Below are 27,254 nucleotides of genomic sequence, written 5' to 3'. Positions count from 1 at the left end.
TGATGTCGGAAAACAAGAAGCACATAATACCCAGTTGTTATGCTGCATATGCGAGTTGCGTTTTCTATGTTCCCCCGGTATGGCGCTGGGGAGCCGATTTAGGGGAGACAAAAAAGTTTTGCTCTTGGACACGGAGTTTGATGAGGTGCGATAATCCAAAGAACGATTCTTGCACGGTAGAACAGCATGAACACGGATCATGATGGCCGATACTTTACGACACCCGTCTTGTGAGCGACCGATGATGCGTCTAGGCGGCTTCGGTGACGCCCTTCTAGGTATCTGACTGATTGCTTGCCCCGGGAGCAGGCTGCTTCCGCGGTTAGTGGTGATCATTGGGAGTCTAGTCAGGAGGATGGCTTGTCTAGGAAACGCAACGAGGGGTCGGATGTCGAGAATATATTCCGCTCTACACCTCCTTTTGGTCTTCCCTCCTACCTGTCACTGAGGAAATGTCGTGCCAAAGTGAGGGTGTTTTATTTTTTTTTAACACTTCTCCCCTGCTTGAGAAGTTCACACCCCATCGTGAATCCCAAGCTCCGAAATCAAGCGGTAGCGAAGAAGAACTCTTAATAGTTAAATGCATGTATCTCGCACCTAGCGAGGTGCTGGAGGTAGGCTGGTTTCCCGCCCGACACCTTTTCTCTGTCTTCAGAAGAACAACGGCCGTAGTATTTCCACATCTGAAGAAGGCGACGAGGCCAGACGACGAGAGCCAAGTTCCAACGTCAGATGCCGAACTAGGTCCGTATGATTTCAGGAGCCTAGGGATTACATTGCGTCATTTCAGAGTAGTGAGGTCCTGGATTACGTGCATGAGTTTGATACGGGCATAACGCTGCAAACATCAATGGTATTGGTTTCCAATTCAAGATTCGGACACTAATCAACATCAACGTCGGTCTGTTTTGAGATAGATAGAGTTGGCAGAAACATGAACCGCTTATGTGATACGGAGGTACGAAATGGGATGACGCCCGTCAACGAAAGGGCACCATTGTTTTCGTGGGCGATGCAAACAGAGATCATTCGGTAATCATTCAAGATTCCACTCAACGTTGTGTCTTCGATTGTCCAGTCCAGTGCATACATCAACGGAGCCACTTTTGCTGCTCTTGCTTGACCATGTCGCGGCGGCGGCGGCGACGCAGCGGGGGGCGCACCAAAGGCAAAGCAAGCTGAATGCTACCCCTCGCTCGGTTGTTATGACCCTGGTGCAACGCTCTGCCGGTTCCCAAGCAACAAGGCAGTCGAAGCCCTAACAAAAAGAACCCCGCGCACTGAAATTTCAAAAAGGAAAAACATCGGCCTGCGCATTGTGGTGGGGCAGCAAGCGATCCGTGCAGCAGCTCTCCGGGCGAATTGGTCCAAGCAAGGCAGATGCTCCAATTCCTGCCGCTGTCACGACCTAGGCGAGGAAGCAGAAAATTCCGTCGTGGACCACCACCGGAAACAAACAAGCGCACTGAACCAGGGCTTGTCCTGCTAGGTGCTCGTTTCACCCACCGATTTCCCCCCTCCATTTTACTCCATCTAGAGCTTGTGGTTTTCCCAATCTACACGCCTTGACGGGCGATAAACCACAACGGCAAGATGTCTGTCGCCACCAAGGTGCGTTTTGCTCCCCGCCTTGCTCGCTGAAGCAAGCTTCCCTACCTTCGCCTTGTGGTTGATCTGCGCGCGCGCCTTGCTTCCTTACGCCAATCGCACAAACACAGCGACTTGGGATAGCTGCTCGTAGCTCAGGAAGTGCGATCCCCCGAACACAGTAACTGACTCGTCAATGCTCGCAGAACCTCTACGACCTCCTCGGTTGGTCCTCCCTCCTACCGGACGAAAACCTTCGAGCTTCAAGACCCGCTCCGACGCGATCATCAACGTTCCGCATACTAACCCACTTCTCCGCAGGCAACAACGTCGAGGAGGACGAGCCCCGCCCTCTCGTGAAGCCCGTCGAGAAGACCTCGACCCACACGGTTAAGCGCAACACGGATGGCCTCCCGCCTTCCAAGGGCCCGGCCACCTCCGGCAACCGTCGGGGCGGCGCCAAAGTCAGCGGTAACGAGGCTGGTTCGTCATCCACCGGATTACGCAGGCTTCAACCTTGTGGGCGTATACTAACGGCTAGAGTAGTCTTCCGCGATCGCGACGCTGGACGGGAGTCCAACCGTGCTAAGCCCACGGACGCGCCCCAGCGTGGCGGTCGCCGTGGCGGCTTCCGTGGTCAGTCATCATATTTCGTACATCGGCCAAAGGTCGCGAACTCGAAACTAATGCCGAATGTGTAGAGCGCGGTGATCGTCGGCCCTACAGGAGCGCTCCTCAGTAAGTTTCCTATTCATGACTCTGTTCTTGGTCACCCGCTTGTTAACAGTCTCCGCAGCAGCAACTCTGAAAAGCAGGCTGAGAAGTCCTGGGGCGCCGCCGAGGGCGAGTCCGAGCTGAAGGATGAGAAGGCCGGCGCCGAAATCGCCGAGTCCGAGAAGAAGGCTGACGAGGAAGGTGGCGAGGCCGAAACCAAGGAGGAGGGTCCCGAGGAGAAGCAGATGACCTACGACCAATACCTCGCCCAGCTCGAAGAGAAGAAGGTTGATGCCGAGCTGCGGGTGCGCAAGCCCAACGAGGGCGTCAATGACTCTAAGTGGAAGGATTTCACTCCCCTCAAGAGGGATGAGAACGAGGACTACGTCCCGGGCACCGGCGGCAAGACCAAGCGCGAGCGTGAGCGCAAGGCCAAGCAGTACATTGAGATCGATAACCGCTACAAGGAGCCTGAGCGCCCCCGTGGCGGCCGTGGTGGCCGTGGCGGTGCCCGTGGCGATGGTGGTCGTGGCCGTGGCCGTGGTGGTGCTCCCCGCAGCGGCCGCGGTGGTCGCGCCCAGGACGCCGCGCCGATCGACACCAACGACGAAACTGCCTTCCCCAGCTTGGGCGGCAACTAAATTCGCACAAACCTTGAACAACTCCGCGGGAACCGGCCACTTGTTCTTGTTCCCTGGGATTGCGGATTCAACGGGGCAATGAAGGATATGGGATTGGCGGGAATCGGCATGTGCATTGGCCGCGGATCACACCTGGTCTTCTGGAGCAATACCTTACCGCGTCAGGAAAGGTTAAACCAATGGTTCACGATACTTCTCCCAAAAAAAAAAAAAAACAATGAAAGTTTCTTTTCCTCTTCAAACGAAGGCTGGCCGTTTGGTTTCTCACAGAATTGCCTCAACGTGCGTTCCTGACAATTTTGTTGGCCGCTGGAGGAGGTGAGGAGGGATTGCCGCGGAGCTTCCCCGGTCGCCATATCTGGTTATCCATGTACTGTACTGATAAAGCCGGCTGATCTACAGCTTTCACCTTCCGCCGTTCTAAGCTTGGCAGTTCCGATGAAGCAAGTGCTTCGAATGCCGGTGTGCGACTGGCTTGTGAGTGTCAACACCGACATATTTGTGTTTAGAGATGGGTACGATCGTCCATGCCGTTAGTCTAGAGCTTGGGTCCCGCTTGACGGCGCAACATTGGAAACGTTGGTTGACAGCTACCGTTGGGGAAGAGGGGAGGGGTAGAGCAGCTTGGACTCTCCATGATGTTTGAACCCAATAAGATCCAGACTACCGAAGTACCTATCGTGGGTCTCGAAGAAAGGGATTCATCCCTCACCGACGTGGTCCGCAACCGACGTAGAAAGCGTTCGTGCTTAGTTATTCCTACTATCCAGACCTTGCAATACGAAGAGTGAGAGATGATGGTTCGGGCACTGGGCTCGACCCGAGGAAGCGGTTTATTATATATACATCAGCAAAGGTTAGTCGCCCGAGACTCTTGGTCCTCGCAGCGTAACAACGCGGCGGGTAGCGCTGCACGTCACGGTATTAATTTAACACACACGGCATTCTGTCCAGACCTGACTGCTACAAGTCATCGGGACTAGCTAGAGGGTGAGCCTCCTCCTCCTAGCGCGGACAGCTCGCGCGAAATCAATACCGAGACACGCCAGCAGCAGCAGGCCGTTGAACATGGCCATCAGATAAAACGGCGCGCCCGTGGACCACGAGTCGAAGAGGTACCCTCCGAGCTTGGTCAGCAGCAGAATAGCGGCGCCCCCAAACCACGAATACACCCCGGCAACCGACCCCTTCAAGCTCACGCGTGAAACGGTGTCTTGGGGCGGCGAGGGCGGATTGTCCAGCAACGGCGCGGTGGCATCACCGTCTTCGCCAGCCGTAGCTTCTTCCGCTAATGTCTCCTGATCGCCGTCCGGCCGTACCAATACGTTCGCCACCTCTACCTTTAACACCCCTTTGCCCAACGACCCCAAGCTGCACACGATCGCTCCAATCTGGCTCACCCCGAGAAAGGCCGCGAGCAGGAACACCACCGGACTCCCGCCACGCCCCCTGACATCCTTGAATTCTGGGCTCCTCAGCATGGGAAACGCGACATAGCCGAGGATGCCAAACACGGCCGCGGCCACAAGAGGCCAGTGGGGCCTTTCCGCGGCGCCTCTGCGAGAGGAAAGGTACCCAAACAGCGGCGCACAGATCAGGCCCACGAGCTGGGCGACGCCGGTCAGGATGGACGCGAGCACGTAGGCCTGGCGGCACTCCCTCTTCAGCTCGGGGGAAGGGTCGGTGGGCGAGGCGCCCTGGCAGAAGCCGCGGCCGATGAAGTAGGTGTTGACGTAGAGCGGCACGAAGAGCGAGATGGCGACGGTCGAGGCGCGCGCGACGAAGCCTCCGAGATAGCCGAGCGTGACGTCCGCGTCGGTGACGCCGAGGTGCAGGGCGCGGAGGAGGAGGTGGCGGTAGGGGAGCGGCTTCTATCAGTTTTTGGCAAGGAGGTTAGTCAGTTGATTTCCTCCGAAAGGGTGTGGGTCAAGGAGAAGGGCCGGGCCGTCGTTCTTCTTCTTCTTCTTCTTCTTCTTCTTCTTCTTCTTCTTCTTCTTCTTCTTCTTCTTCTTTTTCTTCTTCTTCTCTCCCTCTTGGACTTACATTTCCGAGGGCGGTTGAGCTAGTGGAGGAGGTCGGGCCGTGAGCAGCCGACCGTTTCAAGCCGAACAGCATCCGGAATCCCTTGGCTTCTTCACCTCTTAGGCCGCGTAGACCAAAGAAGACGAAAATGGAGACCATGACGGCAACGAGGCCGACGACGTAGAAACTGTATCTCACGGCGTCCGCGAGAGTGACGCCATCGATGCGGCTAAACCGGGCCGGCAAAGGGAGGAATAACGACAGCGCGACAAGGGCGCCGCAGCCGGTGAAGAGCCCAACATAGCCTGCAAGTGCTGATGGCTTGCCCGTGCTTTGAGAATCCGTGGCCGGTTCCCCCTCGTCCGAGGGAGGGTGGTCGCCGCTGTTCCGGAAGCGTTCGGGTGTGATGGTCGCCTCGGAATCGACCGAGAGCGCGACACTCGATCTACCTCTCGACACGGATGACTCGCACTCTCGTCCCGCTGCTGCGTCGGTCTCGTCGGTCAACGAAGGGAGGATGGCAGTAACCATGGTTGCTCTACAGACCGTACGTGCATCAGCACCGCGCACTGAATACACATATATATACATACTCTCCGCTCCCAGGATGCTTACGCTGCGGTCGCGCCCACGGCAAAGAATATCCTGGCCAGCAACAACTGCGGATAGACATTGCGCGCCTGGACAAAGAGAAACAGGGAGAGCCCAATGACGGTGTATCCGAGCACCGCGACGTATCGCACGCCCAGCCGGTCCGAGATTAGACCCCAGATGGGACACGCCACGAGGGCAACGACCTCGTCGACGAAGCCGAGGGTGCCCACAATGTCGCCGACGCCATCCTTGACGCCGATCAGGTCGGTGATGACGAACGAGACGCTACTGTTGAGGAAGACGAGAAACGCGATGCTGAAGAGCGATATGCCCAACAGGTACGCCAAGGCCTGGAAGGGCGTCGTCGATGCAGAGAAGGGTAGCCGCCGCAGCAGCCCCTGGCCCGACGTCATCGGTGGTGGAGGAAGACAGAGCAGGGCCCTTGTGTATGTATCAATTAGAGCAAATGTCCCTGGCGTGACACTGCTTCCATTGGGATTCTTCTAAAATCGGGGTATCGGATGTCCCAATGTCTGCCCAGCCTCCGGTTCAGAGGTTCCGACCGGCTGTAAGCGGGGCAACCGGGCGGCCCCTGTCTCTCGCTCACGGCAGGGGGCCATGGGTGCCCCGCACCCGCTATCAAGACCCCTGTGACCCACCGACGTCGGAGTCAGTTTTCGGGGCCGCCATCTCGATTTTTGAAGATTCGTTATCGGTTCACCGCTTTCCTTCGTTTTGAGGCTCGGTGGGCATTGCAGCAAGTGGGTTGTCAGCGGCTAGAAACGGGTCGTCGGCGCGAGGTGACCACAAGCGCTTTGCGCTACCTTTCCGTTCCCTTCCCTTAACGCTCGCTATCCCGCTTGCTTTACTTCGTTTCTGTTCTATCCTTGTGTGCGATATCGCAGAGGACGAGGATCGTCATCACCAACATGTCTGCCTCCCTTCCCGGTAACCGGCCGCTTCCCGAGTCACAGTACGACCTCAGCACGTACTGGGGACGTGTCAGACATACTGCTGGCATCACGGATCCGAGGTGAGAACATTCAATGGGTGTGAGAGGAGGGGTAGATGCGCCCGGTGTGTATCCTCCTGCTTGGTACCCCCCGCCAGTCTCTGCGCAAACGCCGGATAGGAGGTCGCTTTCTGGGGCGCATGGGGGCCATTGGAAGAGGAACTCAAGTCCCGGACAGTTCGCTGACCTTCTCGCTGCCAGGACCCTCTTCGTCGGCAGAGCCGGCCTCGAACAAGCCAAGAATGCCTTGATCGCGTACAAGCAGGGGCAAATACCGTCCATGACGCCCGAGCTATGGCGGGCCAAGAAGATTGTCGACTCGACACTGCATCCGGACACGGGCGAGCCGGTCTTCCTGCCCTTTCGCATGTCGTGTTTTGTGCTTTCCAACTTGGTCGTGACGGCGGGAATGCTGACCCCGGGTCTTGGAGTACGTTTCTGAACCCCTCTGTCTCTCCTGCCTTTCCCTCACCTCTCACCATTCGCTGACGGCCACCGCTATGCATAGAACCGCGGAACGATAGCCTGGCAAGTCGCCAACCAGTCGCTCAACGTTGCCATCAACTACTCCAATTCGAATAAGTCCTCGCCCCTCTCCTGGTCCAAGATCGCCCAGTCCTACTTCCTCGCCGTCACCGCTTCCTGCTCCGTCGCCGTCGGCCTCAACAGCCTTGTGCCGCGCCTCAAGAGCCTCTCTCCCTCGACCCGCCTTATCCTCTCGCGCCTGGTGCCCTTCGCCGCGGTCGCCAGCGCGGGTGCCCTCAACGTCTTCCTCATGCGTAGCGAGGAGATGCGCACGGGTATTGATGTATTCCCTGTCAGGCCGAAACCGCAAGAAGCAATCGAAAATGGCGACGCGCTGCAGACGGGCAACGCAGCGGTGCCAGCAACCATGACAACGTCGGAGAAATCTCAAGGCAACAATGACGGCGCCGCGGAAAAGAGCTTGGGCAAGAGCAAGAAAGCCGCCACGATCGCCGTCGCCGAGACGGCGGCCAGCCGCGTGTTCAACAGCTCACCCATCATGGTGATCCCGCCGCTGGTGCTGGTACGCCTGCAGCGAACCGCCTGGTTGCGCAAGAACCCGCGCTACACTCTTCCCGTCAACCTGGGCCTGATCCTGGCCACCAGCTATGCCGTACTGCCGCTCGCCTTGGCCGCCTTCCCGCAGCGTCAGCGACTGAAGGCCGAGAGCCTGGAGGAGGAGTTCCATGGCCGCGGTGGGGAAGGCGGGTTGGTAGAGTTCAATCGGGGCATTTAGACTGCCGGACCACTGGCGAGTCTCGAGTTCTGCTTGCAGTCTGGAGGCTCATGGGGCAGTTGTCATGCTCGCCTGGATAGCTGGGTTACAATCCTCCTGCCGCACACAGCCTGGCACGGCGCTCTGCTTGGCATAGCTTAGGAGTTTGAGTCCGGAATGGTTTTGGGTCAAGGGTGTTTTTGTTTTCTTAAGTGTAGTTCAGATGATAGAGAAGGATTGGTGCTGTCTGGTTGGATCATCAGGAGAAGGCGGGTCCTAAACGGCCAGAGACGGAAGTCAAAATCAGCGAACCTCGTGCTTCAAACCCGAGTCTTTTAGGAGCTCCTGGTCACACCCAGCTTCGACCTCGATACTGAACCGGGTTCCGTGTGATAACCATCCTAGTGAAACAGCTTCTCAGGGTCCTCTGAGTTTTTTTTCTTTTTCTTTTTTTTTGGGGGGGGGGTGGGGCGAAGCTGTCAGAGCCGAGTGAGGATGTGGAGGCTTTCGAAGCGCAGGCATTCAACTCGGACGCATTTAAGCCACGGCTGGGAGCGAGATGACCAAAAATCCTGCTTGCCAGATTTGCGGTCGCTGAGGTTGCACGTCGCGCCCCTTTTTTATTCCAGAAAAAGTTGAACTGCGCATTCGACTCCCTCCTCTGCGTACAAAAGTCCCACCGGCTGAAAGGTGGTTTGTAATGGTGGTCACAACAACGAGTACTAGGGGTAGCAAATGGGACATTCCGCAGGCGAAGAGAACAAAAGGGTTTAGTTGAGTGGTACTGGTGCCCCCGAGCTCCCGGCCATGATTGCTGTTACAACTGGAAGGGACGATGCAAGGTGGTCCATACGGCTCGCTTTCCTCGGGCGGTCGGATGTGCAGGCGCAGGCCAAGATGAGGTCATCACGCGCCGGGTCAGTTTCCAGCACTACCTACAGAGTACCTTACCTACCTTACATGGAGTTCCTCAAACACCTTCCTCCGATACTCTTTATCCCTTGCGACTCATGCTTTGCTTTCCATGCCGGGTAGGAACAGGACTGCGTCTGGCCGAAGCTGCCCGCCTGCCAAAGGGAGAGAGGAGTGCCCAGGGTAAGCCTACCAGTACAACCGGCGTGCACGTGCTTCGTAGTCCAAGTCCTGTAAGCGTCGATTATGTCGACTGCTGTAGCGTAAGGGAGGACCGTGACTTGGAAAAACTACGAGGCATCAAGCGCTCATCCTCAAGAGGTAGTTATCTGCCCGTTTTGTTTCGTTCACATTTTAAACGCGCTGAACTGTTCTGCACTGTAGTGTTTGCTCGAAGTACCCAGTATGTATGTACAGTACATTCGGCGATGGATGTTTGTGTGAAAGGTACGTATTTACCAGCATGCACCGTAGATCACTTGCTCTCGCTACTAACCACGCAGCGAGGGTTTATCCGTGGGACAGTAGCAACAGCGCTTGCTTGCTGCAGCGGCTGCAGCGGCGGCCGCCAGATAGCATGAACGCCAATGACGGTGAATTCACAGTAGGCTCCTAGAGCAAGATAGCATTTTGGCAATTATGTACATATTAGAGTTTATGGTGCTTTGCTTGGACTTTGCCATATCCCGTGTTTTCGGGAGGGGAGCAGACCCCTCATCAAGGGCAATCGGTCAAGGCATCCATGCACAGGAGCCGCTCATGGTAGCATCTTCTGCGCGGATATTAATTCCCACAGCCCCTTGTTTAGCGTATCGGATCTAGTCTAGTTTTCATCCTGCTGATTAGTGTGCCTCTCGGTACACTAATGTACGGTGCTCCTTTAAAGGATTGCAAATGCGCAGGAAATCTGGCTACTTCTGCGCAAGATCAACAATAGGCTCAGTCCTCCGATCCGCGATATGTCAGATGAAATGTTTAACTCGTGTGGCTGGCAACAAGATACTGTCGCGCGGTGGCAGGGAATTCAAGCCTGGGTTTGCCTACTGTGGTGTCGCAATTGATTCGTGAGGTGGTGTGGATTCGGTGGTTTGCCGACCTCCCACAACTTGGCTTGGGCCCGCTGAGGAAAAGAGGAGAGTCAACAGATCTACTGTGTAACAATCACCGTCAAGGTCTCGTAGCATGGCCCGCATGCGAGGTGCAGTCGATAGCAGACAGATCACCCGACAAACGACTTTGGCAGCAACCATCAGTCCCATTTGTGGACTGTTTTCTCATCGACGGGTTTCCCCGGAAGACATGAAAAGCGGAGCAAGGACTGATTCGAGTTGCTGGCCTACGAGGCACGCAAGATTCACTCGGCCCATGTCGCACTGTTTGGGGATGTCCAGAGAAGCCCCGCATCGTAGCGAAACCTGGAAGGGCCCACCACGATCTTCCAGTGGCGCTTCCTCCGCTGGATCGAACGCCGCGCTGTTGGGGGCTGCGAAGAAACAGGGCCACCGGTGGCCCTTAGTGTACTACGCTTAAAGGGGATGTGAAATGATGTGAAATGATCTCGCGCGCAATCAGTCGTGATAGTTAGAACACGACTTTGGCGGTCAGCCGCCGTCATCAGGCCAAGCTGGAGCACGGTGCCAGGCGCTCATACATACACGTAAATACATGGGTTTTCACGCATCAACCTCAAGTACCCTATCTGCCTGCCCTACCTAGAAGACCGAGAACGCGGGCGAAAGCGGCGATTCGGCTGCTGAAGTACCCTGTATAGCACCCCTCGGAGGCTCCCATTTTCGGGGACAAAATCGTCTTCCATCGGATCCCATGATACCGCCCGAAATTAATGCATTTCCCATTCTCAACATTTGCGCAAAGTGGTTTTGAAATGCTCTTTAAGATTACACTAGAAACTTGAGCGAAACCTGGCTCCCTGACGGCGCCGCCGAGCGAAACATGCTCGGTACCTCCCTCGCTAGTTATACGAGTAGTGCAGACCGTAGCAGCCTTAGGCAGTCACCTAACCCTCGGCGGCCACAGTGGAAATCCGGTTTTGGTTTCGTCAGGTCCTGCCAGGCTCTGCCACGCACAACGCAGCGTCGCAGCCCAGCCCCAGAGAGCACACAGACCACCCACTGAGAGCGTTCGATTTGGGCCCTGCTTGCCTCCCTCCAGCGAGAGAGGGCCTTGGGCCGGGCCAAGTTCCAGCTTCGTGACATTGACGCTTTGCTTCATTTTTCTCCCCTTTCTCGCCCCCGGACGAGATCCTGTCTCTAGAAGGACAAAACCTCGACTCGGGCCTTTGTAGAACAAATGCCGAATCCTCCGTCGACACGGTGTTGTTAGCACCCTAAACTGAGCATCACGCCCAGGCTCCCTAGAGCGGGACGGAGAGACGAATCCCAATTCGAGACGAGACGGATAGTTCCCCCGGCGCCGTCATTCACCAGTCAGATTCGCTGGGGCTAGTCGTTTATCGAGCCAGCGACCACCTCCGCGTCCCGAGTCCTCTTTCCCCTTCCACATTTTCCACCATTGCTTCCGGTCCCCACGACCACTGCCCCCCGCGGGTCAACCCAGAGAGCGATAATGTCGACGCCGACGACTGCAACGGCAACGCTGCCTCACTACAACCCGCACCATTTCCGCTATTCCCATCACCAGCACCAACACCAACACCAGCACCAGCACCAGCACCAGCACCAGCCCCAGCCCCAGCACCAGGCGTACCCGCAATCAAATTCGTCTGCGTACCGCCCACCGAATCCAATCCTTCCTCCTGCCAGCCGCCTGGCCTACCCATCTCCGGGCTACTCATCCGCTGCGAGCCACACGCCGGGAAATGGAGTAGCCGCAGGGCCGCCCGACCACGCGAGACTAGCTCCGCACGAACCGGCTGATGGTGATTCCCGACTCGACCACCTCTACACGACCATGCCAGCGGCTCCAGCGGCCCAGCCTCGGGCAGAGCCACAACCACCCCGCAAAAGAAGGCGATCGAGAGAGCCCGACTGGAAGGCCTTTTACAAAAATGGTTTACCCAAGGAGATCATCGTCATCGAGGACACGCCCGAGCCAGAGCAGCCGGATGCGGTCGCAGCCGCTTCGCAGGCGCTGACAAACGGCCGGCAGCACGCCGCTTCCAATGGTGCACCCGGCTCCTCGGCCAAGAAGCGGAAACGGGACGATGAGCCGACGCCCTACGATCCCGTGCACCATAGTGCTGCCATCGGCTCCCATACCCCAAGCAAGTCCACTGTCGCGAGCGACCGGACAAACTCGGCCATCCACACCACGGCAGCGACCTCGCTTGGCTCGCTTTCGTCGAATGGCCAGAACGGCCAGTATGAGTACGATTCACCAGCAAGCCAGAGGCGAAAGAGAACGACCCGTCAGCAGATCGCCAATGAGGCCAGGCGTCGCGAGGCCGCGGGATGTGTTGATGCCCTCGCACACTATCGACCGCCTCCCTTCCCTCCCAAGAAGGCTCGCGACGTGCACATCAAGGTTATCCCGGATGTGAGTAGCCCGGTCCCGGGACCCCTTTGCCAGTGACAGGCCGCTGACTACCACCTAGCCTCCCAATGCCAAGAACGTCCGCGTCGACGATGACGACGGCCACTATATCGTGGTCCCAGATAACGATCTGACCGATAGGTGTAAGTCACCCCTCGGCCGTTTTCAACGCCGCCTAGCCACCCCTAGAATCCAGAGACTGATAGACCTCTCCCTTAACAGACAAAATGGTCAAGCTGCTCGGGCAAGGCACGTTTGGCAAGGTCGTGCAAGCCAAGGACAAGGTCACCAACAAGTTCGTCGCCATCAAAATCATCCGGTCTGTACAGAAGTACCGCGAAGCCAGCAAAATCGAACTCCGAGTGCTCGAAACGCTTCGAGCGAATGATGAGGAGAACCGGAACCGGTGCATTCACTTCCGAGACTGTTTCGACTACCGCGGGCACATCTGCATTGTTATGGATCTGCTCGGCCAGAGTGTGTTCGACTTTTTGAAGAGCAACAATTTCGTGCCCTTCCCGAACAGTCAGATCCAGAACTTTGCCCGCCAGCTGTTGACCAGCGTTGCCTGTAAGGAAACTCTTCCCAGACCTCTTGGGAAACGCGTGCTGACCTTGGCCAGTTCTCCATGATCTCAACCTGATCCACACGGACCTGAAGCCGGAGAACATCCTTCTCTGCAACAACGAGTACCAGACGTTTACGTACAACAGGAAGATCCCGTCGGCCAGCACCAACAACAGCAACCGGCAGGCTACCCAAAGAAAGGTGCTGCTCGACACCGAGATTCGGTTGATCGACTTCGGCTCGGCCACTTTTCAGGACGAATATCACTCATCAGTCGTGTCTACCCGCCATTACCGGGCGCCCGAAATCATCCTGGGGCTGGGATGGTCTTTCCCTTGCGACATCTGGAGCATCGGCTGCATTCTAGTCGAGTTCTACACCGGCGACGCCCTGTTTCAGACGCACGATAACCTCGAGCATCTGGCGATGATGGAGGCCGTCGTCGACGCCCGGATCGACCCAGCGCTCGTCCAGCAGGTCAACAGGATGACGAGGAACGGCGGGAACCCCGCAGCCAAGTGCGTGCCAACCACCCACTAGTGCTCCCCGTTTGTTCACGGAGATTAACGGATGCTAGGTATTTCAAGCGTCTCAAACTGGACTATCCTCTGCCCGAGACGACGCGCGCATCTAGAAGATTCGTCAAGGCCATGAAGCGGCTGCCGGTTGGTGTCCTCTCTCGCATCTGTCGTGATCGTGAGCCGCTAACATGTTTGGTAGGATATTATCCCCCCAACTACCAGGTTTCTGCAACTGTTCTTAGATCTCCTCCAGAAGATCTTTGTCTACGACCCCGCCCGGCGCATCACCGCGAAACAAGCTCTGGCGCACCCCTGGTTCCGCGAAGTTGCGCATCCCGACGACGGAACCGAAGCGGCGCGAATCCGTGCCGAGAAATTGAAACTGCGGGAGCAGCGGGAGCGGGAGCTGTCCGGGACTACGCTGGGTCCGTCGGGCGTAGACGAGAGGTCGGTGAGGAGGTGAAATCAGATGCAACAAACGGCAAATGATCTCTGCGGAACAGCCCACCATGCTGTACCAGCGAAGCGGGGGAAAATGACGATGGCATGTCTCCCTCAAGTTCGGTTTATGATTTTCCCCCTTTTTACGGTGTCACCACATATTCGCTCCTGGTGGGGCTGCAAATATGGGATGGAAGGGATAGGAAGAGAGGTTTCAGTATTATATTATCCATCACAATTCGCGTTTCGTTGGGCAGGGCATCATAATGAATCGGGTTGGGGGGGCGCGGGGGCGAAGGGGCGTTGATTCGACTCTGATAGAAACGTGGCCGTCATCATACCCAGGGCGAACAGCAAGCGAGGGCCGGACGTATATATAGGCGTGACACCCGGCACTGGCTCGAATGCGATGATCGATATTGTTTGCATGGCGGCACGCACCCATGGGACCCGAAGCTTCTCTCTTCTTAGAGTAGGGTCTTGTCCTTATTTTCCCTGGCCGTAGTGAATGCCGGGAAGGGGCGGGAGGCAGATGGCTTGTCTTGTTCAAGGTTTCTCCCCCCAACCCCCCCAGTACCCCTTTGTTCTGTTACTAACTTGGCACTCAGGCTCCTCCAAAACCAAGGCATTGTCTGTTGAATTCTGTACGGTCAGTAGCAACAGAACATTGTTCATCTCACGGCTTTTTATTCGTATTCCGGGTTCTGTCTCAGAAGGAAAGATTCTCCGGAATCTCTCTGGCTGTTGAAGGAGGCGCCGACAACGTCATGAAGGCTCTTTGTGCCAGAGATGCTATATATGGCTTCGTTTTTTGGCGCCACTCCACGGTCCGTTACCTTGACTATTTATCTTTCGTTCGGAGGGGCGGCCTTCTCAGGTCCGGCAGCAACGTGACCTCTCTATCCATCCGTCAAGTCAGACCCGACCAGACGACACCCACCTCCGCCGCTGAGCAGGTAGGTTGCCGACGGGACGGAGGACCATGCAAGAAACCATGCCGCCTCCTCTCCCAGCAGCCCCGTCCTCCAATTCAGACCACGCCATCCGCGACCCTCTCTCTCGCCTCCCGCGCCCGGCCCTCCTCCAGTTTGCCTCCTTCCTCCTCTTCCCGGAACCCCGGCCCCCCCTTTCACCCCGGACCCCGGTAGCAGCCGGGGTCCTGTCCCGGCTGGCCCGCGCCCTCCGTGAGACTCGCAACGCAGGCGGCGATAACTGCGGCGACCGCGGCGACGGAAGCCGGCAGCAGTGGGGAGAGGAGGAGGAGCAGGCGGAGCAGGAGGAGCAGGAATACGGGGCTCTCTGTCCGGCGCACGCCGGGCTTGACGTCGACCTGGCGCGCTTCTGTCTGCGCCTGGTCAAGGTCGAGGTCGGCGTGCGGTGCGATGTCCTGAGGGCGTGGGTTAACCGTCTGGGTGCGAAGGGAGTCGGCCCTGTCTCTGCTGATGGTTACATTCCTTCTTCTTCTCCTCCTCCTCCTCCTCCTCCTCCTCCTCTACTTCCTGTTGTGGAGGGGGAGATTAAGGGGAAGAGGAGATGGGAAGGGGAAGGGCACAGAGAGAGGATGGGAACGCTGGCTGGGGTCCTGAGCGGCATTGCGGGCTTGTTTCTGGGGCGCGGCGAGTGGGAAGAGCACTTCGTGGCCGGGGGTGTCGGCTGGTGTGAAGGGCGCGTGCTCGAGAAGGCCGAGAGCCGGTGTCCGGCGTGTGTGCTGGCTGTCGTGGGGGGCAAGGGGGAGGTGCTGGTGGCGTTGCGGGCGAATGCCTCGGGGAGGGCCAGGGGAAAGCAGCCGAGGCTGTTGAGGCTCGTGGATGCGTGGCTGCGGCTGAGGGGGCCTCGGGAGGAAGCGAAGATGAAGGCCCAGAGTGATGCGCTAGCTGAGGAGGTGAGAGAAGTGAGGCGGCGGATGCGTGCGAGGAAGGTTGAGAAGAGGAAGGAGGGGACGGAGGCCGGGCCGCACCATGATAGGGAGAGGGGCCAGAGCAGACATCGGGGTGGGTTACCGGCGGGGACCAAGTTTGTGCGTGGCGTGCCGATTCCGCACGTCAAGCTTCAACATGACCACCGCTACCACAACAACTCTTACCCCGTCAATATCGGGTTGGGCGATACCGGCAACCGGGCACCCTCGCCGTCCCAGGACGATGTAAGGCGGGGGGAGGACAACAACCTGTTCGCCGTTGATTTATCTCCGCCGGCCTCTCCTTCCATCGAAGACGACGACCAATCAACCGGTGAATATATCCCCCCTCGCAAGTTTTGGTATCAGCAGGGCAGAGCGGGCATGCACGGATAAACACCATGGCCGCCGGGCAAGCCAGCGGTTCGCGGAGACGACCTGGGGAGACTTACTTCCGCATCTAGTGTGCGCTCGACTAACGGGCCACCCGCGCTGCCGAGACCTAGACTTGGTGGTGTATGAAACCCTGACGTGAACTAGATGGATGGTTACGCAGGGAGAAGAAAAGCGGATTTGGAGGGAACTCAACGTCCGCCCTCGGGCAGCTGTGCCGTGAAACAGGAACGAAGGTAGGTAGGTGACTTGGCTGTTCCCATGATCCCCCAATTTGCTCCATTAATGTCTGGCTGCTTTTCGTCCAGACATACGTGATAGCTCGCTCCCTCGCCGCCTTCTTGGGGGGTGGCTAGGGACTAGTAGCGGACACCATGTCTAGTATCTCCTCCGAGAATTGATTTGTGAAGATGTGCAACTTCCTACTAACCGGTCAGCACACATTGCAATAGTCTGCCAGATGGGAGGACTCTTCAACGCAATCGTAGATATTAGTGTTTGTATCCAACCATACTCGCCCAGTTTGCCCGTCCGTGAACAAGGCGAGCAGGCTGAGGTTGTACATACATAGGATGCATACAGAGAATCAGGTATATATGTATGTATGTACATATATGTGAATGTATATGTTTTATTTATTTTCCCTCATGTCGCCAGGCTATATATATGACGGACCAAGCCACTTAAGTCCCAAGTACATAGATGTGTCAAGCAAAGCCATGACAAGCACCTCTAGTGCCTCTCCATATATCCATCCGCAATGCAGCTCCCACCACTATCGTACAAGCTTGATGACCCCCTCCAATTCCTTCTCTCTCTCTCTCTCTCTCTCTCTCTCACTCCCTCACTCAACTTCACCACCATCATCAATAATCATACATCGCCGCCATCGTCGTCGCCGCCGCCCATGCGCTCCTCCACCTTCAGCAGCTCCCTAAGGGCGGGCAGGAACTGCTTGGCCTGCTTGAACTCGCCCAGGCGGACGCGCATCATGTCAAAGGCGAAGAGGACCTCGACGTCGCGCTTCTTCTGGCCACCGCTGCCGTTGCCGCCGCCGTCGGTCGAGTTGCGGAGGAGGAGCGCCTCCTCGTCGACGACGGGCAGCTTGGGGTAGCGCTGCGAGAAGTGGGTGAGCAGGATGCGGCGGGCCTCCATCCGGCGGCCGACCTCGAGGGCCTCGGAGAGGGTCGAGTGCTTCTTGGCGGCGGCGTCGCCGGCCAGCTCGTCCTCGAAGGTGCACTCGTGGACGAGCAGGTGGGCGCCGCGGGCGAGCTCGGCGAAGGGCCGCGACGGCCGGCAGTCGCCCGAGTAGGCCAGCTTGAGGCCCGTGTCCGGGAAGGTGAGGACGGCGGCGGTGGCCTCGTAGCAGTGGTCGACGAAGCACGCCTCGACCCGGGGCAGCCGGGCCGCCCGGGCGTCCTCGTCCGGGACGGCGGGCGGCTCGGCGTGCCGGCCCGGCAGCGGGCGGCCGGCGCAGCGCAGGACGACGGGGACGATGCGGTCGAGGCCGAGATCCTGCACCTCGTGGAACTCGCGGACAAAGTCCTGGTACTTCTGGGTCGCGATGAGGGCCAGCTTGCTGCCTTCCTCCTCCGGGACGACCTCGCGCCAGCGGGCGATGACGCTGACGGTGCCGAGGTGGTGGTCGGCGTGGACGTGGCTGATGTAGATGGCGCGGAGGTCCCGCAGGACCTCGTCGGCGCCCTGGTGGCCCAGGGAGCGCCGGAGCTGGCCGAGCGTGTTCTCGCCGCAGTCGAGGAGGTAGCTGCCCCAGCCGGGCACCCGGATCAGCGTGGCCGACACGTTGCGATACTTGGACGGCATGGCCGACCCGGTGCCGAGCGGGATGATCTCGGTCTGCGGGCTCGGCAGGTCCTGCTGCGACCTGTCGACCTCGGCGCCGAAGGCCGGGTCCGAGATGGCCTTGCGGGCGGCGTCCGCGAGCCCCGGCACCTGCGGCGAATACGACCCCAGCTCCCACAGGGGTTTCTTGGTATCCATCGGCGGCACGACGGCGTCGGTGAGGAACGTCGACTTCGGGGCGAGCTGGAACTTCAGGCCGGGACGGCCGACCTCGGCGACGGCCTGCAGGTCTTCGCCGAGCGTGGCGGTCGGGTTGAAGTCGAAGGCGGGGAGCGGAAACCTGTCCCGGTCGATGCAGTTCATCTTGATGAGCTGTCCCGCGGGGGACTCGAGTGCCGGGACGTTGGGGCACAGCGAGCTGCTGAGCACGATGTGCCTGATTCCGGAGCGTGCCCGGACGAACTGCGCCAGCCGTTGGTCCTTCTCCAGGGTGACGCCGGAGGAGAGGATCCAGAACATGGCGCCGACGCCTTTCATGATCTCCGGGTTCGACCACTCTGGGCGGCTGAGCAGGTCCCCGACGAGGTCCTCGGACGGCAGGTCGACCACGGCAAACCCTTGACCCTCGATGGGCGGCCCCAGGACCATGTCCGGGGTGACGACGGCTCCGTCCTTGCCGGTCACGGTCTCGCCCGAGGTGAGCTTCTTGAAGTCCTGCTTGGCGACGCCGAGCTTCGTCGCGGCCTGGACGTCGAACTTGCCCCGTCGGGAGTGGCACTTGACAACGTAGCACATGGACTGCCGGGACGGCTCCGTGGGGGGCAGCTGCTCGACCTGGGCGGCCGGCCAGGGGAGCCGCACGAGGACCTTGGTGTCGGGGGCTTCGGAGGGGGGAGGGCCCTCGTAGGGCTCGATGTGGCCCTGCTCGTTCCTGATGAAGATCTTCGCGGGCAGCTGGACGTCTGCGAGCCTCATCTCGCGCAGGGTATCGAGCTTCCACTTGGACGCAAACATGTCCTTGACGACGGCCTCCCGGATGTTCTGATCGGCCTCCTCCGTGCTCGTCGGGCCCTCCTCCCGCACCTGCGGCTCCGAGGACTCGGACTCGGACTCGCTCAGCTTCCGCTTCTTGGGCGAGCTCGGCCCGGAGCGGGCCCGGACCCGGACTCGGACCCGGACCGCCGGCTTCTCCTCCTCCTCTCCCTCCTCCTCCTCCTCCTTCTCCTCCTCCTCCCTCTCCTTGGACAGCGGGATGGACCAGACCCTGATGTTCTCGTCCTCGTAATCGGGCTCGTCCTTCTTGGCCGTGTCGGCGCGGGGGTCGTGCCGCAGCTCCCGGGGTTGGACGGGGAGGGCCTTTCTGAGGATGAAGCGGCGGGCGGTGGCCAGGAGATGGACCAGGTTCTTGCCGCCGTGTATGTTCAGGTGGGCGGAGACCGACTTGTTGTCCTTCTTGCCCTGGCTGCGGAGCTTCTCGTTGAGGGCTTCGACGTCGGCGATGGAGGCGGCCTTGAGGTCGGCGATGGTGAGGATCATGCCGAGCAGGCCGCCGGCGGTCTCCCAGTCGACGCGGCCGGTGAGGAAGATGTCGTGGATCTTGGCGAGCGACACCTTGCGCTGGACCATGTTGCGCTGGGTGCCCTCGGCGATGCGGCCGAAGAGGTAGCGGCGGTTGTCGAAGTGCAGCATGAGGCACGCCCCGGGCGTGTCCGCCGTCGGCGTGCTCACGATCTGGACGTAGGACAACATGCCGCTTGGCGGAGGGAGGACCGTGATGGCCGCGTGAGCGCGCTGGCCAGCGCGAGGGGCGACGGCGGGGGCGAGGATATAGCGCGGCGTGCCCGTGTATCGATTGTGCCGCGCGTTTCTGACGGGGCGCGGGGTGAGATGGCGGAACGGCGAGTCGCCCTTGAAGACCGGACTGGCGCTCGATCGCTGGGGCTGCGCCGGCGTGGCTTTTGCCTCGAGGCGGGCGAACGAACGGAAGCAGCGGGCAGAAGAAGAATTCTCGTCGCCGAGTGCGCGCTGGAGTTTGCTGACTTTGGACGGGACCCGCACGCGCTTTGCTGCTGCATACATTTATGCGAGGTTTCCTTTGAAGCCGGCGCCTCCGCACGCCGCGCCGTCATCAAACCGTCCGATGACCGGCTTCGCTTTCATAGGTCTCGCTCGGTCGTTTGTGCGCCGGATTGCAACCGGTGACTCAATTAAACTTAACCTCGGTCCGCCGCCCCAGAGTAACGGAATCCTCCAAGGTTGTGGTGCACCGAAGTACAGAAAGCATGTATTGTGATTTATCTATTCATGTAGTTATCTCGCCCATTGCTTGAATTCGATGGGCCTCTGTTAGCGGTCGAAAACGCGCCCGACTTTTTTTTCTTTTCTGCTGGCTAATTGCGGCAGCCGCGGCCCTACCAATTATATTGTTTAATACCTCCGCTTATAAAAAAGTACAGTCCTCAATACGGCAGGCGGTGACGAGCAGGGTTAGGGTACTGAGTGTAATCCGTATATACGCCACTCGTTCCTTGATGGTTGCCCACGACAATTCTCTGTTCTTGCAAAGTCGGTAAGCAGCAGCAAGCTGAGCTTGTGTTGTATAATCCGTACACCATGCTTAACTAAAACGGCGCTGATTCGTGACTCATACAAGCAGGGAATGACCCTGTGTAGCCTCCCAGCCAAAGTATCCTGAATAGGAGATATCTACTCTCACGTAGTCCACTCCCACACCCACACCCTTTCCCTACACAGTACTTGATCCTATAGCCCCCATATTACCTCCTTTTTCCCTGTCTCGCGTCGACGCGCAGCTGCTAGCTGCCGTGGTCCATGTTCCTCAGCGCCTCCCGCACAAGACCCTCCGCCTCGGCAATCACGTCCTGGCCTCTTCGCCATGTATACAGCTTCACCCCCTGCGCGTCCAGCGTCTGGTGTGCCCTCGCCAACCGCATCAGCCACAAGTCCACCTTCTTGTTGACAGCTGCGGCGGCAGCCGCGCCGTTGGGAGGAGTCGCTGAATCTGCAACGCCGGCAGGATATCCGCCTGGCATTGAAGAGAGAGACTCTGTATCGGGTACGTCTGGGACGTGGTCGTCGCCCGTACTGCGTGGCTGCCGCATCGCCGGGGCAGTGCCGCGGCGGCGTCGAGGAGGAGGCGGTGGAGGGGTTGGCTTTGAAGTGTTGGGAGGAGGCGTGCCCGCAGAGGTCCGTGGACGAGCAGGCAAGCGATGACCGCCTCCAGTTTCGGCAGAAGTGGCTCTCTGACTGTTGGTGCTGCTGCTATCCGATGGGGTGCTCCGCAAGGCCGCAGGTTTGACGGGCAGCGGAGGTGGTGGTTTTCGGCGGGCAACGTCTGAGCTCGGCACATCAGGTCCCAACGCGTCCCGGTTATGTTCTCTTCCAGAGAGCCTCTCGGTCGCTGCAGTGCTAACAATAGGATCCGGCTCGCCAAAGTCGATCAGGTTTCCCATGATAGGTCCCGGATTAGCCGGCGAAGCCGTCATTCGAGGAGGAGGAGGAGGAGGAGGAGGAGGAGGCACTGGTGGTTTCCTTTCGGACTGATCGCCGACCGAGCGGGCGCCCGGCATGGCTTTGGCGTTACCTTGTATGCTCCGCTGTCCCGGATTCACGCTGAATGAGGAATCAAAGAATCCCGTCTGCGCAGGAGTGGTGACGTCGCGGATGAAGATGGCCAAGATGCGGCCAGGATTGGCCACGGCAAGCTCGGTATAGACCTCAAGATCCGCCTCGCCGCTGTCGCCAACGAGAAGGAACCTTCTTTCTGGAAAGTCCCTGATGATGGCCTCCAGTGTGCCCTTCTTTCTCTCCGCAACGGGCTCGAATATCCCTTGCAGCATGCCGCTATAGTGCTTTAAATGCATGGAGCCCTGCGGCAGTCCGGCCGTGTGAAGGAACGTCGCCAGAACCGGGTACAGCTGCCACGGGCTGTTTGAGCAGTAGTGCAACTTGACGCCCATATCGTGCATCTTGTTGTACCATTCCTCGACCCCGTCGACAGTCAAATCCGCCAGGTCGCGCACGAGCGCGTTCCTGAAAATCTCTCGGGCGCCCATCGAGATATTGGACTGTTTGATCGTGTCGTCGATGTCGCTGATCAGACTGATCCCCTTCTGGCCGGTAACCTCGATGGGCCGGATGGTTGAGAGGTTCTCGTGCGCTATGACTCTGACCGCTGTTGGGACAAACTCGAGGGGCACCCGGACGTTGAAGTGCCCCGAATCGTCTGTCGTTACTGTATGCGACCGTGACTGCTCCCCGTTGTAGAAGAACATGGTGATTGGTACTTGGACCAACGGCGTGGTCATGAACGGCCCCAGGCGTGCCATGAGGTTCGCGTTGGCAACCGCGAGCTCTTGCTCCGTCATGTCCAATTGTGGCGCGGTGGGCGTTCTCGCGGGCAAGCTGGGCGACGCCGATGGCGACGCAGCAGAAGCCTGGTTGTTCCCCTTGGAACCACCGGGGGGTTCGCTGTACCCTCCCCTGTTCGCAACCTCCTTCTCGCCCTGTCCTCGCTTCTCGATTTCTTGAGCTTCCCGCGCTATCCTCTGCTCCTCGGTCACCTCCTCATCCGATTGAACTGTGGGCGCCGGGATCCCGCTCAGCCTCCTCGCGAGCGCAACCAGCATACGGTTCCGTCGTGTCATCGGCCCCTTGTTGGGCATGTATATCCACCCCCTGACGTCGACGTCGACCACGGCCTTCTCGTCCTCCGCTCTCGACCACTCCAGCTTCCAGTACTCCTCCTCGCTCATCCCGTACTGGCCAGGCCGCGGTCCGTCTCGGCCGCCGCCGAGCCCTCTGACATGCTTCTTGGCGTACGTCGGAAAGAGCACCATCTGCTCATCCCCCTTGGCGACAATCGATACGTTCGGGAACGCGCCCGGAATCGACACCTGCGCCCCCGTCATGTCCACCCCGCGCGCCCGCGTGTTGCTGTACTGCTCCTTGAGCTCGCTCGCGGCCGCCACTCCGGCGCGGTACACGCTCCCGGCCACCGCGACCAGCCTCTTCCGCCTCGATCCGCGCTCGGGCGCCGGGCTGCCCGAGCCCGAGCCCGAGCCCGTCCCGTACGGCCCGTACCCGTACCTGGGCCCGCCGTACCCGCCGCCATACTGATTCTGCATCTTACCTGCACGGTGCGGCGCCGCCGTAGCACCGCCCCCTGCCTCACCGTGTGGCTCTCCTTCTACTGGCGCATACGCACGCGCGTGCTCCGCCGTGCCGCGCCCTGAAGCAGCAACAGCAGAAGAAGGAGGAGGAGGAGATGATGAAAAAGACGACGACGACGACGACCACGGTGGTGGTGGTGGCGGCGGCGTCGGCGGCAGCGCCCCGCGTAACAGAAGCCTTCGACCCTGCCCCAGCAGCTGCCGCCTCACCAGTTCCACAATCCGGCTGCTGCTGCTGACCCCAGCAGCGCCAGCACCACCAATGCTCTTCCTGTGCCGCCTCTTGCGCTGTCTCTCGACAAGGAACCTGTATATGCGGCTCTGCAGGCGGTCCTTGTAACTCGAGAGAGTGTCGAGGTGAAAGCGGAGGAGGCGCTCCCGGTAGCGGGCGCGGAGGGACGGCGGGACGAGGTAGCGGAGCAGTGAGGCTCGAGGGTGTGGGCGGGAGTGCAGCAGAGGGCGCGGGGGGAGTGCGAGGCGTTTGGGTCGAACTGGCGGCGGTAGTTTCGAGGGAGCCAGGGTGCTTTGCTTGGTTGGAGTCCTAATCACGTAGTTCCCGCAAGGAAGCTGTATCGCTGTTTTGTTTGTGCCGTAGTCGTCGTGAGCTGACGAGATATGGTGTTTTGTGTTTTGCGATCAGTCACTGACGGGAGGGAACCTTGGCGGATGAGCTAAGTGTGGGTGGTGGCTTCCAGAGCTCCCACTTCGGTACCGAGGTGCCTTGTGCCTGATGCTGGATTATCTTTGGCAGGCTCTAATACCCAGAGAATGGCTCCAAAGCCAGACTGCAAGAGGAAACTTCGATGCCGATAACAAGGTTTAGAATGCCATGTTTGGAAAGATGAGCTGGGTCTAGCCGGCAATTGCCTCTTTTCAAGTTGGCTGCCTTACTATCTGGACGTAACGTGCTGTACGGATTACAGTATGGAATGCACGTAACTAGTCCGTAATGCGCAATAAGGTATCCACAGCATGCCGCTCCAGCATTTAGCGGCGGAAGGAGACCGCAACAGGGGTCTCATCCACTACGGAGTCAACTACCCTTTTCTCACGCTCAGAGGCATGGCTGATTGAAACTCGACCATGGACCAACATCAGCACAAGACAAAATCAACAATGCATTAATCCGGATATCACCGACAGCTATTTTCTCCCCTTCCGCCCAACCGGCCCCTTCTTCGCCTTGGGCTTGCGAATCTTCTTCAGGTTTAATACCGCACCTTTTCCGTCTCTCTCCGCTCGCCCCTTCTTCCACCCGGTCGACTTCTTCTCGGTCCTCTCCGCCTTGGCATCGAGCTTCTTCTTGTCCTTGTTGCTGAGCTTGCCTCCCCCCTTCTTCTTCAACGCCTCCCTGATGCCGTTGAGTTCAGCCCGCCCGAGCTCCTTGGCCTTCTTCTTGGCCTCCTGTGACTCGAACCATGTCCGTTTTGGCCGCGAATGGATCTCCTCCTCGTACTTGATCAGATTCTCGCCCTTCTTGACCTGCATCTCCATCTGTGCGAGCTGCTTCTCCTCCTTCTCCTCGCGAAGAATCTCTTCAATCTCCTCATCCATCTCGTCCACTTGCGCCTGCCACTTGTCCGCTTCTGCTGGGTCGATCACTCGACTAATGATCTTGGCGCCTTGTGCTTTCCCGGCCTTGACAGCCGCCTTCACCACTTTGCGGTCTGGTTCCGCTGCCAGCGTCAGGGCAACGCCGCTACGGCCAGCACGAGCCGTACGGCCTACACGATGGACATAGATTTCCAAGGACTGCGGCGCTTCGTAGTTGATGACGGTGTCGATGCCCTTGATGTCCAAACCACGAGACGCCAGGTCGGTGGCGAGGAGAAAATTTACCTTGCCGTCCCTGAAGGCCTCGACACTGGCAATACGCTAAAGAGAACAACCATTAGTCTTACAATCTGGAAAGCGGCACCTAAAAAAAAAAAAAAAAAAAGGAAAAAGAGTTCGTACCTGGGCCTGGTTCATGCTTCCGTGCAGCTCCCCACTCGAGAGCCCCAGGAGTCCAAAGATGATCCGCGTCCGGTGGGCAATCTTCTTCTGTCTGAAGAAGATGATGACCCTTTCGGTGTACAGGGTCTTGCAGATATGTATCAAGTACCCCATGCGCTTCTCTTCCCGCCCGGGCCGCAACCGCACGAACTCTTGCGTGAGGGTGCCGGCCGTCTGCTTCTGCGAGTCCACCATGATCCGAGCAGGCTTGTTGAGGCCGACCCGAATGAGCTTGTCGACTGTCGAGGTCATGGTGGCGGAGAATAGCATCGTCTGGCGCGACTTCGGGAGAGTCGTGAGAATCTCGTTCAGCTCGTCTGCGAAACCGTCCTCGAGCATTCTGTCGGCTTCATCAAGCACCAGAATCTCGACCGTCTCAACAGCAAAGCTGGCTGAGTTTCGCATGTGGTCGATGAAGCGGCCCGGAGTGGCTATTACCACGTCTGGTCTCAGACGGAGCTCGCCCTCCTGGACCTTCAGGCTGAGACCACCGACCGCAAGACAGAACTTGATGTCGGTGTGGCTTGCCAGTTTTGTCGCCACCGAGTGGCACTGGATCGCGAGCTCGCGGGTGGGCGTCAAGATGACGACCCTCGTCGTCGGCACCTTCTTGGGTCGGTACAGGAGACGCTCCAGGATAGGCACAATAAATGCAGCCGTCTTGCCGGAACCGGTGACAGCACCACCGACGACGTCCTTGCCCATAAGGGCGATCGGTATCGTCTTGGCCTGGATAGGAGTCGGTTTCGTGAAGCCGACAGACGTGAGACCCCTGAGGATGGGTCGCGAGAGCGACATGCTCTGGAAAGAGGACGGTCCACCCTTATTGGTGGCCTTTTCTGTCTCCTCTGGCGCGGCGAAGAACTCTTTCCGCTTCGCCTCCTCCTCGGCATCCTCTTCGTCGTCATCGTCATCGTCGTCGTCTGACCCCTCGTCATCGGGATGTGGTACGGGCGTAGCAACCGAATCATCATCCGACGCGGCATCCTCTCCATCCTCGGCCTCTCCGTTCCTGTTCTTCCCCTCCCCTTCTTCTTTTCCTTCTTCCTCTCCCTCGTCGTCCTCCCTCTCCTTACCACCCCGCTCTCCATCCTTCTCTTCTTCTTCTTCTTCTTCCTCCGCGTCCGAACCAACCCCCATCCCGAACGCATCATCGGCCAACACCTCGTCGTCTAGATCCACCTCCCCCATATCCTCGACCTCGGCATCCTCTCCGTCCTCCTGGTCCTCCTGGTCCTCCTTGGAGTCCTCTCCCTTCCCCTTCCCCTTCGTATTCTTCTTCTTTTCCCTCCTCCTCCGGATGATTTCGTCCAGGTCGACCCCGGCCTTGCCCTCCTGCCCGGCGGCGCCGCCCTCAATCCCCTTCTTGGCTCCTTCGAACCCCCAGCCCTCGAACTCGCCCTCGAACGCGTTCACCCCGTCGCCGTCGCCGAGGGTGAACTCAAAGTCCGAGTTCATCGCCCCGTCGTCGGCGTCGTTGGCGCCCCAGAGACCGGTCTCTTCTTCTTCGTCATTGTCTTGTGCGTCTTCGCCATCCTGAGCACCCTTCTCTCCCTTTTTATTCTTCTTTTTCTTCTTCGTCTTGTCCTTCTTGTTCCTGCTGCCAGCGTCGGCCGTGTTGGTGGAGGTCTTGGCCTTTTTGGACGGCCTCATCGCAGCAGCCACTACCTCATCCTCGTCCTCGAGGATCTCGGGCTCGTCATTGTCCGAGATGGTGTGGATAAAGTCGTCGTCGGGAATGGTCTTGCGTTTGTGAGAAGGCGCCATCTTGTCCTTTCTTGTTGGAAAGGAAATTGGCAGTGCAACGGATTGTGCACCGTCAATTCAAGGCGGCTGGTTCCTGCGAATCGCAAGTCGTGATGGCGGGGCCTGCCAGAGGGCCAGAGGGCATTTACAATGGCGAACCACGGCCGAAATTTTTGGGATGGATAGGCGACTGGGACTTTTTCTGCCGGGCGGTGAATAGGCGGCCTGCGGTGGGTTGCTTGATGGGCTAGATATCAGGTAACGGGCTACTTGTAATAATGTATGTACATACGCAGGACTGTGTAAGGTGAAGTAAGTACCTAGGTCAGGCACGCTTCGAATCACTACTAATAATTTTTTATTTTATTTTATTTTTAATTTATTTTTATTTTTAATTTATTTTTATTTTTATTTTTATTTTTATTTTTATTTTTATTTTTATTTTTATTTTTATTTTTATTTTT

The 27,254-nt window shown here is 58.6% G+C and overlaps 10 protein-coding genes across 10 annotated transcripts; 6 read left to right on the top strand and 4 right to left on the bottom strand.

Moving 5' to 3' along the window:
* Positions 1 to 1,368: 1,368 nt before the first annotated feature.
* On the top strand, positions 1,369 to 3,023 carry P884DRAFT_677 (uncharacterized protein). Its single transcript, XM_069446016.1, has 6 exons — positions 1,369 to 1,611; positions 1,794 to 1,812; positions 1,909 to 2,070; positions 2,134 to 2,223; positions 2,289 to 2,325; positions 2,384 to 3,023. Exons 1-6 carry the CDS (start codon positions 1,594 to 1,596, stop codon positions 2,940 to 2,942), a joined length of 885 nt encoding a protein of 294 aa, XP_069301391.1. The 5' UTR covers positions 1,369 to 1,593; the 3' UTR covers positions 2,943 to 3,023.
* Positions 3,024 to 3,829: 806 nt separating this feature from the next.
* Positions 3,830 to 5,821, bottom strand: P884DRAFT_720 (uncharacterized protein). Its single transcript, XM_069446045.1, has 2 exons — positions 4,986 to 5,821; positions 3,830 to 4,813 (listed from the first exon to the last, which is right to left on the bottom strand). The coding sequence occupies exons 1-2, from the start codon at positions 5,553 to 5,555 to the stop codon at positions 3,926 to 3,928; spliced, it is 1,458 nt and encodes a 485-aa protein (XP_069301390.1). The 5' UTR covers positions 5,556 to 5,821; the 3' UTR covers positions 3,830 to 3,925.
* A 476-nt stretch (positions 5,822 to 6,297) lies between these two features.
* P884DRAFT_288459 (Tricarboxylate/iron carrier) lies at positions 6,298 to 8,233 on the top strand. Its single transcript, XM_069443952.1, has 3 exons — positions 6,298 to 6,591; positions 6,772 to 7,000; positions 7,079 to 8,233. The coding sequence occupies exons 1-3, from the start codon at positions 6,488 to 6,490 to the stop codon at positions 7,829 to 7,831; spliced, it is 1,086 nt and encodes a 361-aa protein (XP_069301389.1). The 5' UTR covers positions 6,298 to 6,487; the 3' UTR covers positions 7,832 to 8,233.
* Positions 8,234 to 9,656: 1,423 nt separating this feature from the next.
* On the bottom strand, positions 9,657 to 10,041 carry P884DRAFT_252980 (uncharacterized protein). The gene has a single exon (XM_069440760.1). The coding sequence runs from the start codon at positions 9,979 to 9,981 to the stop codon at positions 9,763 to 9,765; it is 219 nt and encodes a 72-aa protein (XP_069301388.1). The 5' UTR covers positions 9,982 to 10,041; the 3' UTR covers positions 9,657 to 9,762.
* A 1,267-nt stretch (positions 10,042 to 11,308) lies between these two features.
* P884DRAFT_190007 (kinase-like domain-containing protein) lies at positions 11,309 to 13,786 on the top strand (the record flags this gene model as incomplete). The annotated part of the gene is made up of 6 exons (XM_069437482.1): positions 11,309 to 12,238; positions 12,297 to 12,378; positions 12,458 to 12,805; positions 12,858 to 13,320; positions 13,380 to 13,467; positions 13,523 to 13,786. The coding sequence occupies 6 exons, from the start codon at positions 11,309 to 11,311 to the stop codon at positions 13,784 to 13,786; spliced, it is 2,175 nt and encodes a 724-aa protein (XP_069301387.1).
* Positions 13,787 to 15,325: 1,539 nt separating this feature from the next.
* Positions 15,326 to 15,616, top strand: P884DRAFT_165247 (uncharacterized protein; the record flags this gene model as incomplete). Its single annotated transcript, XM_069437275.1, has 1 exon — positions 15,326 to 15,616. A coding segment is annotated over one exon (291 nt), but the record flags the coding sequence as incomplete, so codon positions are not given.
* Positions 15,486 to 16,449, top strand: P884DRAFT_252976 (uncharacterized protein). Its single transcript, XM_069440759.1, has one exon. The coding sequence runs from the start codon at positions 15,614 to 15,616 to the stop codon at positions 16,055 to 16,057; it is 444 nt and encodes a 147-aa protein (XP_069301385.1). The 5' UTR covers positions 15,486 to 15,613; the 3' UTR covers positions 16,058 to 16,449.
* Positions 16,450 to 16,670: 221 nt separating this feature from the next.
* P884DRAFT_252975 (beta-lactamase-like protein) lies at positions 16,671 to 19,066 on the bottom strand. The gene is made up of 2 exons (XM_069440758.1): positions 17,509 to 19,066; positions 16,671 to 17,460 (listed from the first exon to the last, which is right to left on the bottom strand). Exons 1-2 carry the CDS (start codon positions 18,869 to 18,871, stop codon positions 16,928 to 16,930), a joined length of 1,896 nt encoding a protein of 631 aa, XP_069301384.1. The 5' UTR covers positions 18,872 to 19,066; the 3' UTR covers positions 16,671 to 16,927.
* A 174-nt stretch (positions 19,067 to 19,240) lies between these two features.
* On the top strand, positions 19,241 to 19,830 carry P884DRAFT_252974 (uncharacterized protein). Its single transcript, XM_069440757.1, has one exon. The coding sequence runs from the start codon at positions 19,275 to 19,277 to the stop codon at positions 19,521 to 19,523; it is 249 nt and encodes an 82-aa protein (XP_069301383.1). The 5' UTR covers positions 19,241 to 19,274; the 3' UTR covers positions 19,524 to 19,830.
* A 764-nt stretch (positions 19,831 to 20,594) lies between these two features.
* Positions 20,595 to 26,811, bottom strand: P884DRAFT_304083 (uncharacterized protein; the record flags this gene model as incomplete). The annotated part of the gene is made up of 6 exons (XM_069445074.1): positions 20,595 to 23,654; positions 23,698 to 23,776; positions 23,941 to 23,957; positions 24,270 to 24,913; positions 24,951 to 24,967; positions 25,006 to 26,811. 6 exons carry the CDS (start codon positions 26,809 to 26,811, stop codon positions 20,674 to 20,676), a joined length of 5,544 nt encoding a protein of 1,847 aa, XP_069301382.1. The 3' UTR covers positions 20,595 to 20,673.
* Positions 26,812 to 27,254: the final 443 nt, after the last annotated feature.

The sequence above is a fragment of the Thermothelomyces heterothallicus genome (genome assembly GCF_042370625.1).
Source record: "Thermothelomyces heterothallicus CBS 202.75 unplaced genomic scaffold P884_scaffold_1, whole genome shotgun sequence".
Lineage (NCBI taxonomy): Eukaryota > Fungi > Ascomycota > Sordariomycetes > Sordariales > Chaetomiaceae > Thermothelomyces > Thermothelomyces heterothallicus.
The sequence above is the reverse complement of the archived record's forward strand: the minus strand, read 5'-3'. Positions and strand labels throughout refer to the sequence as shown.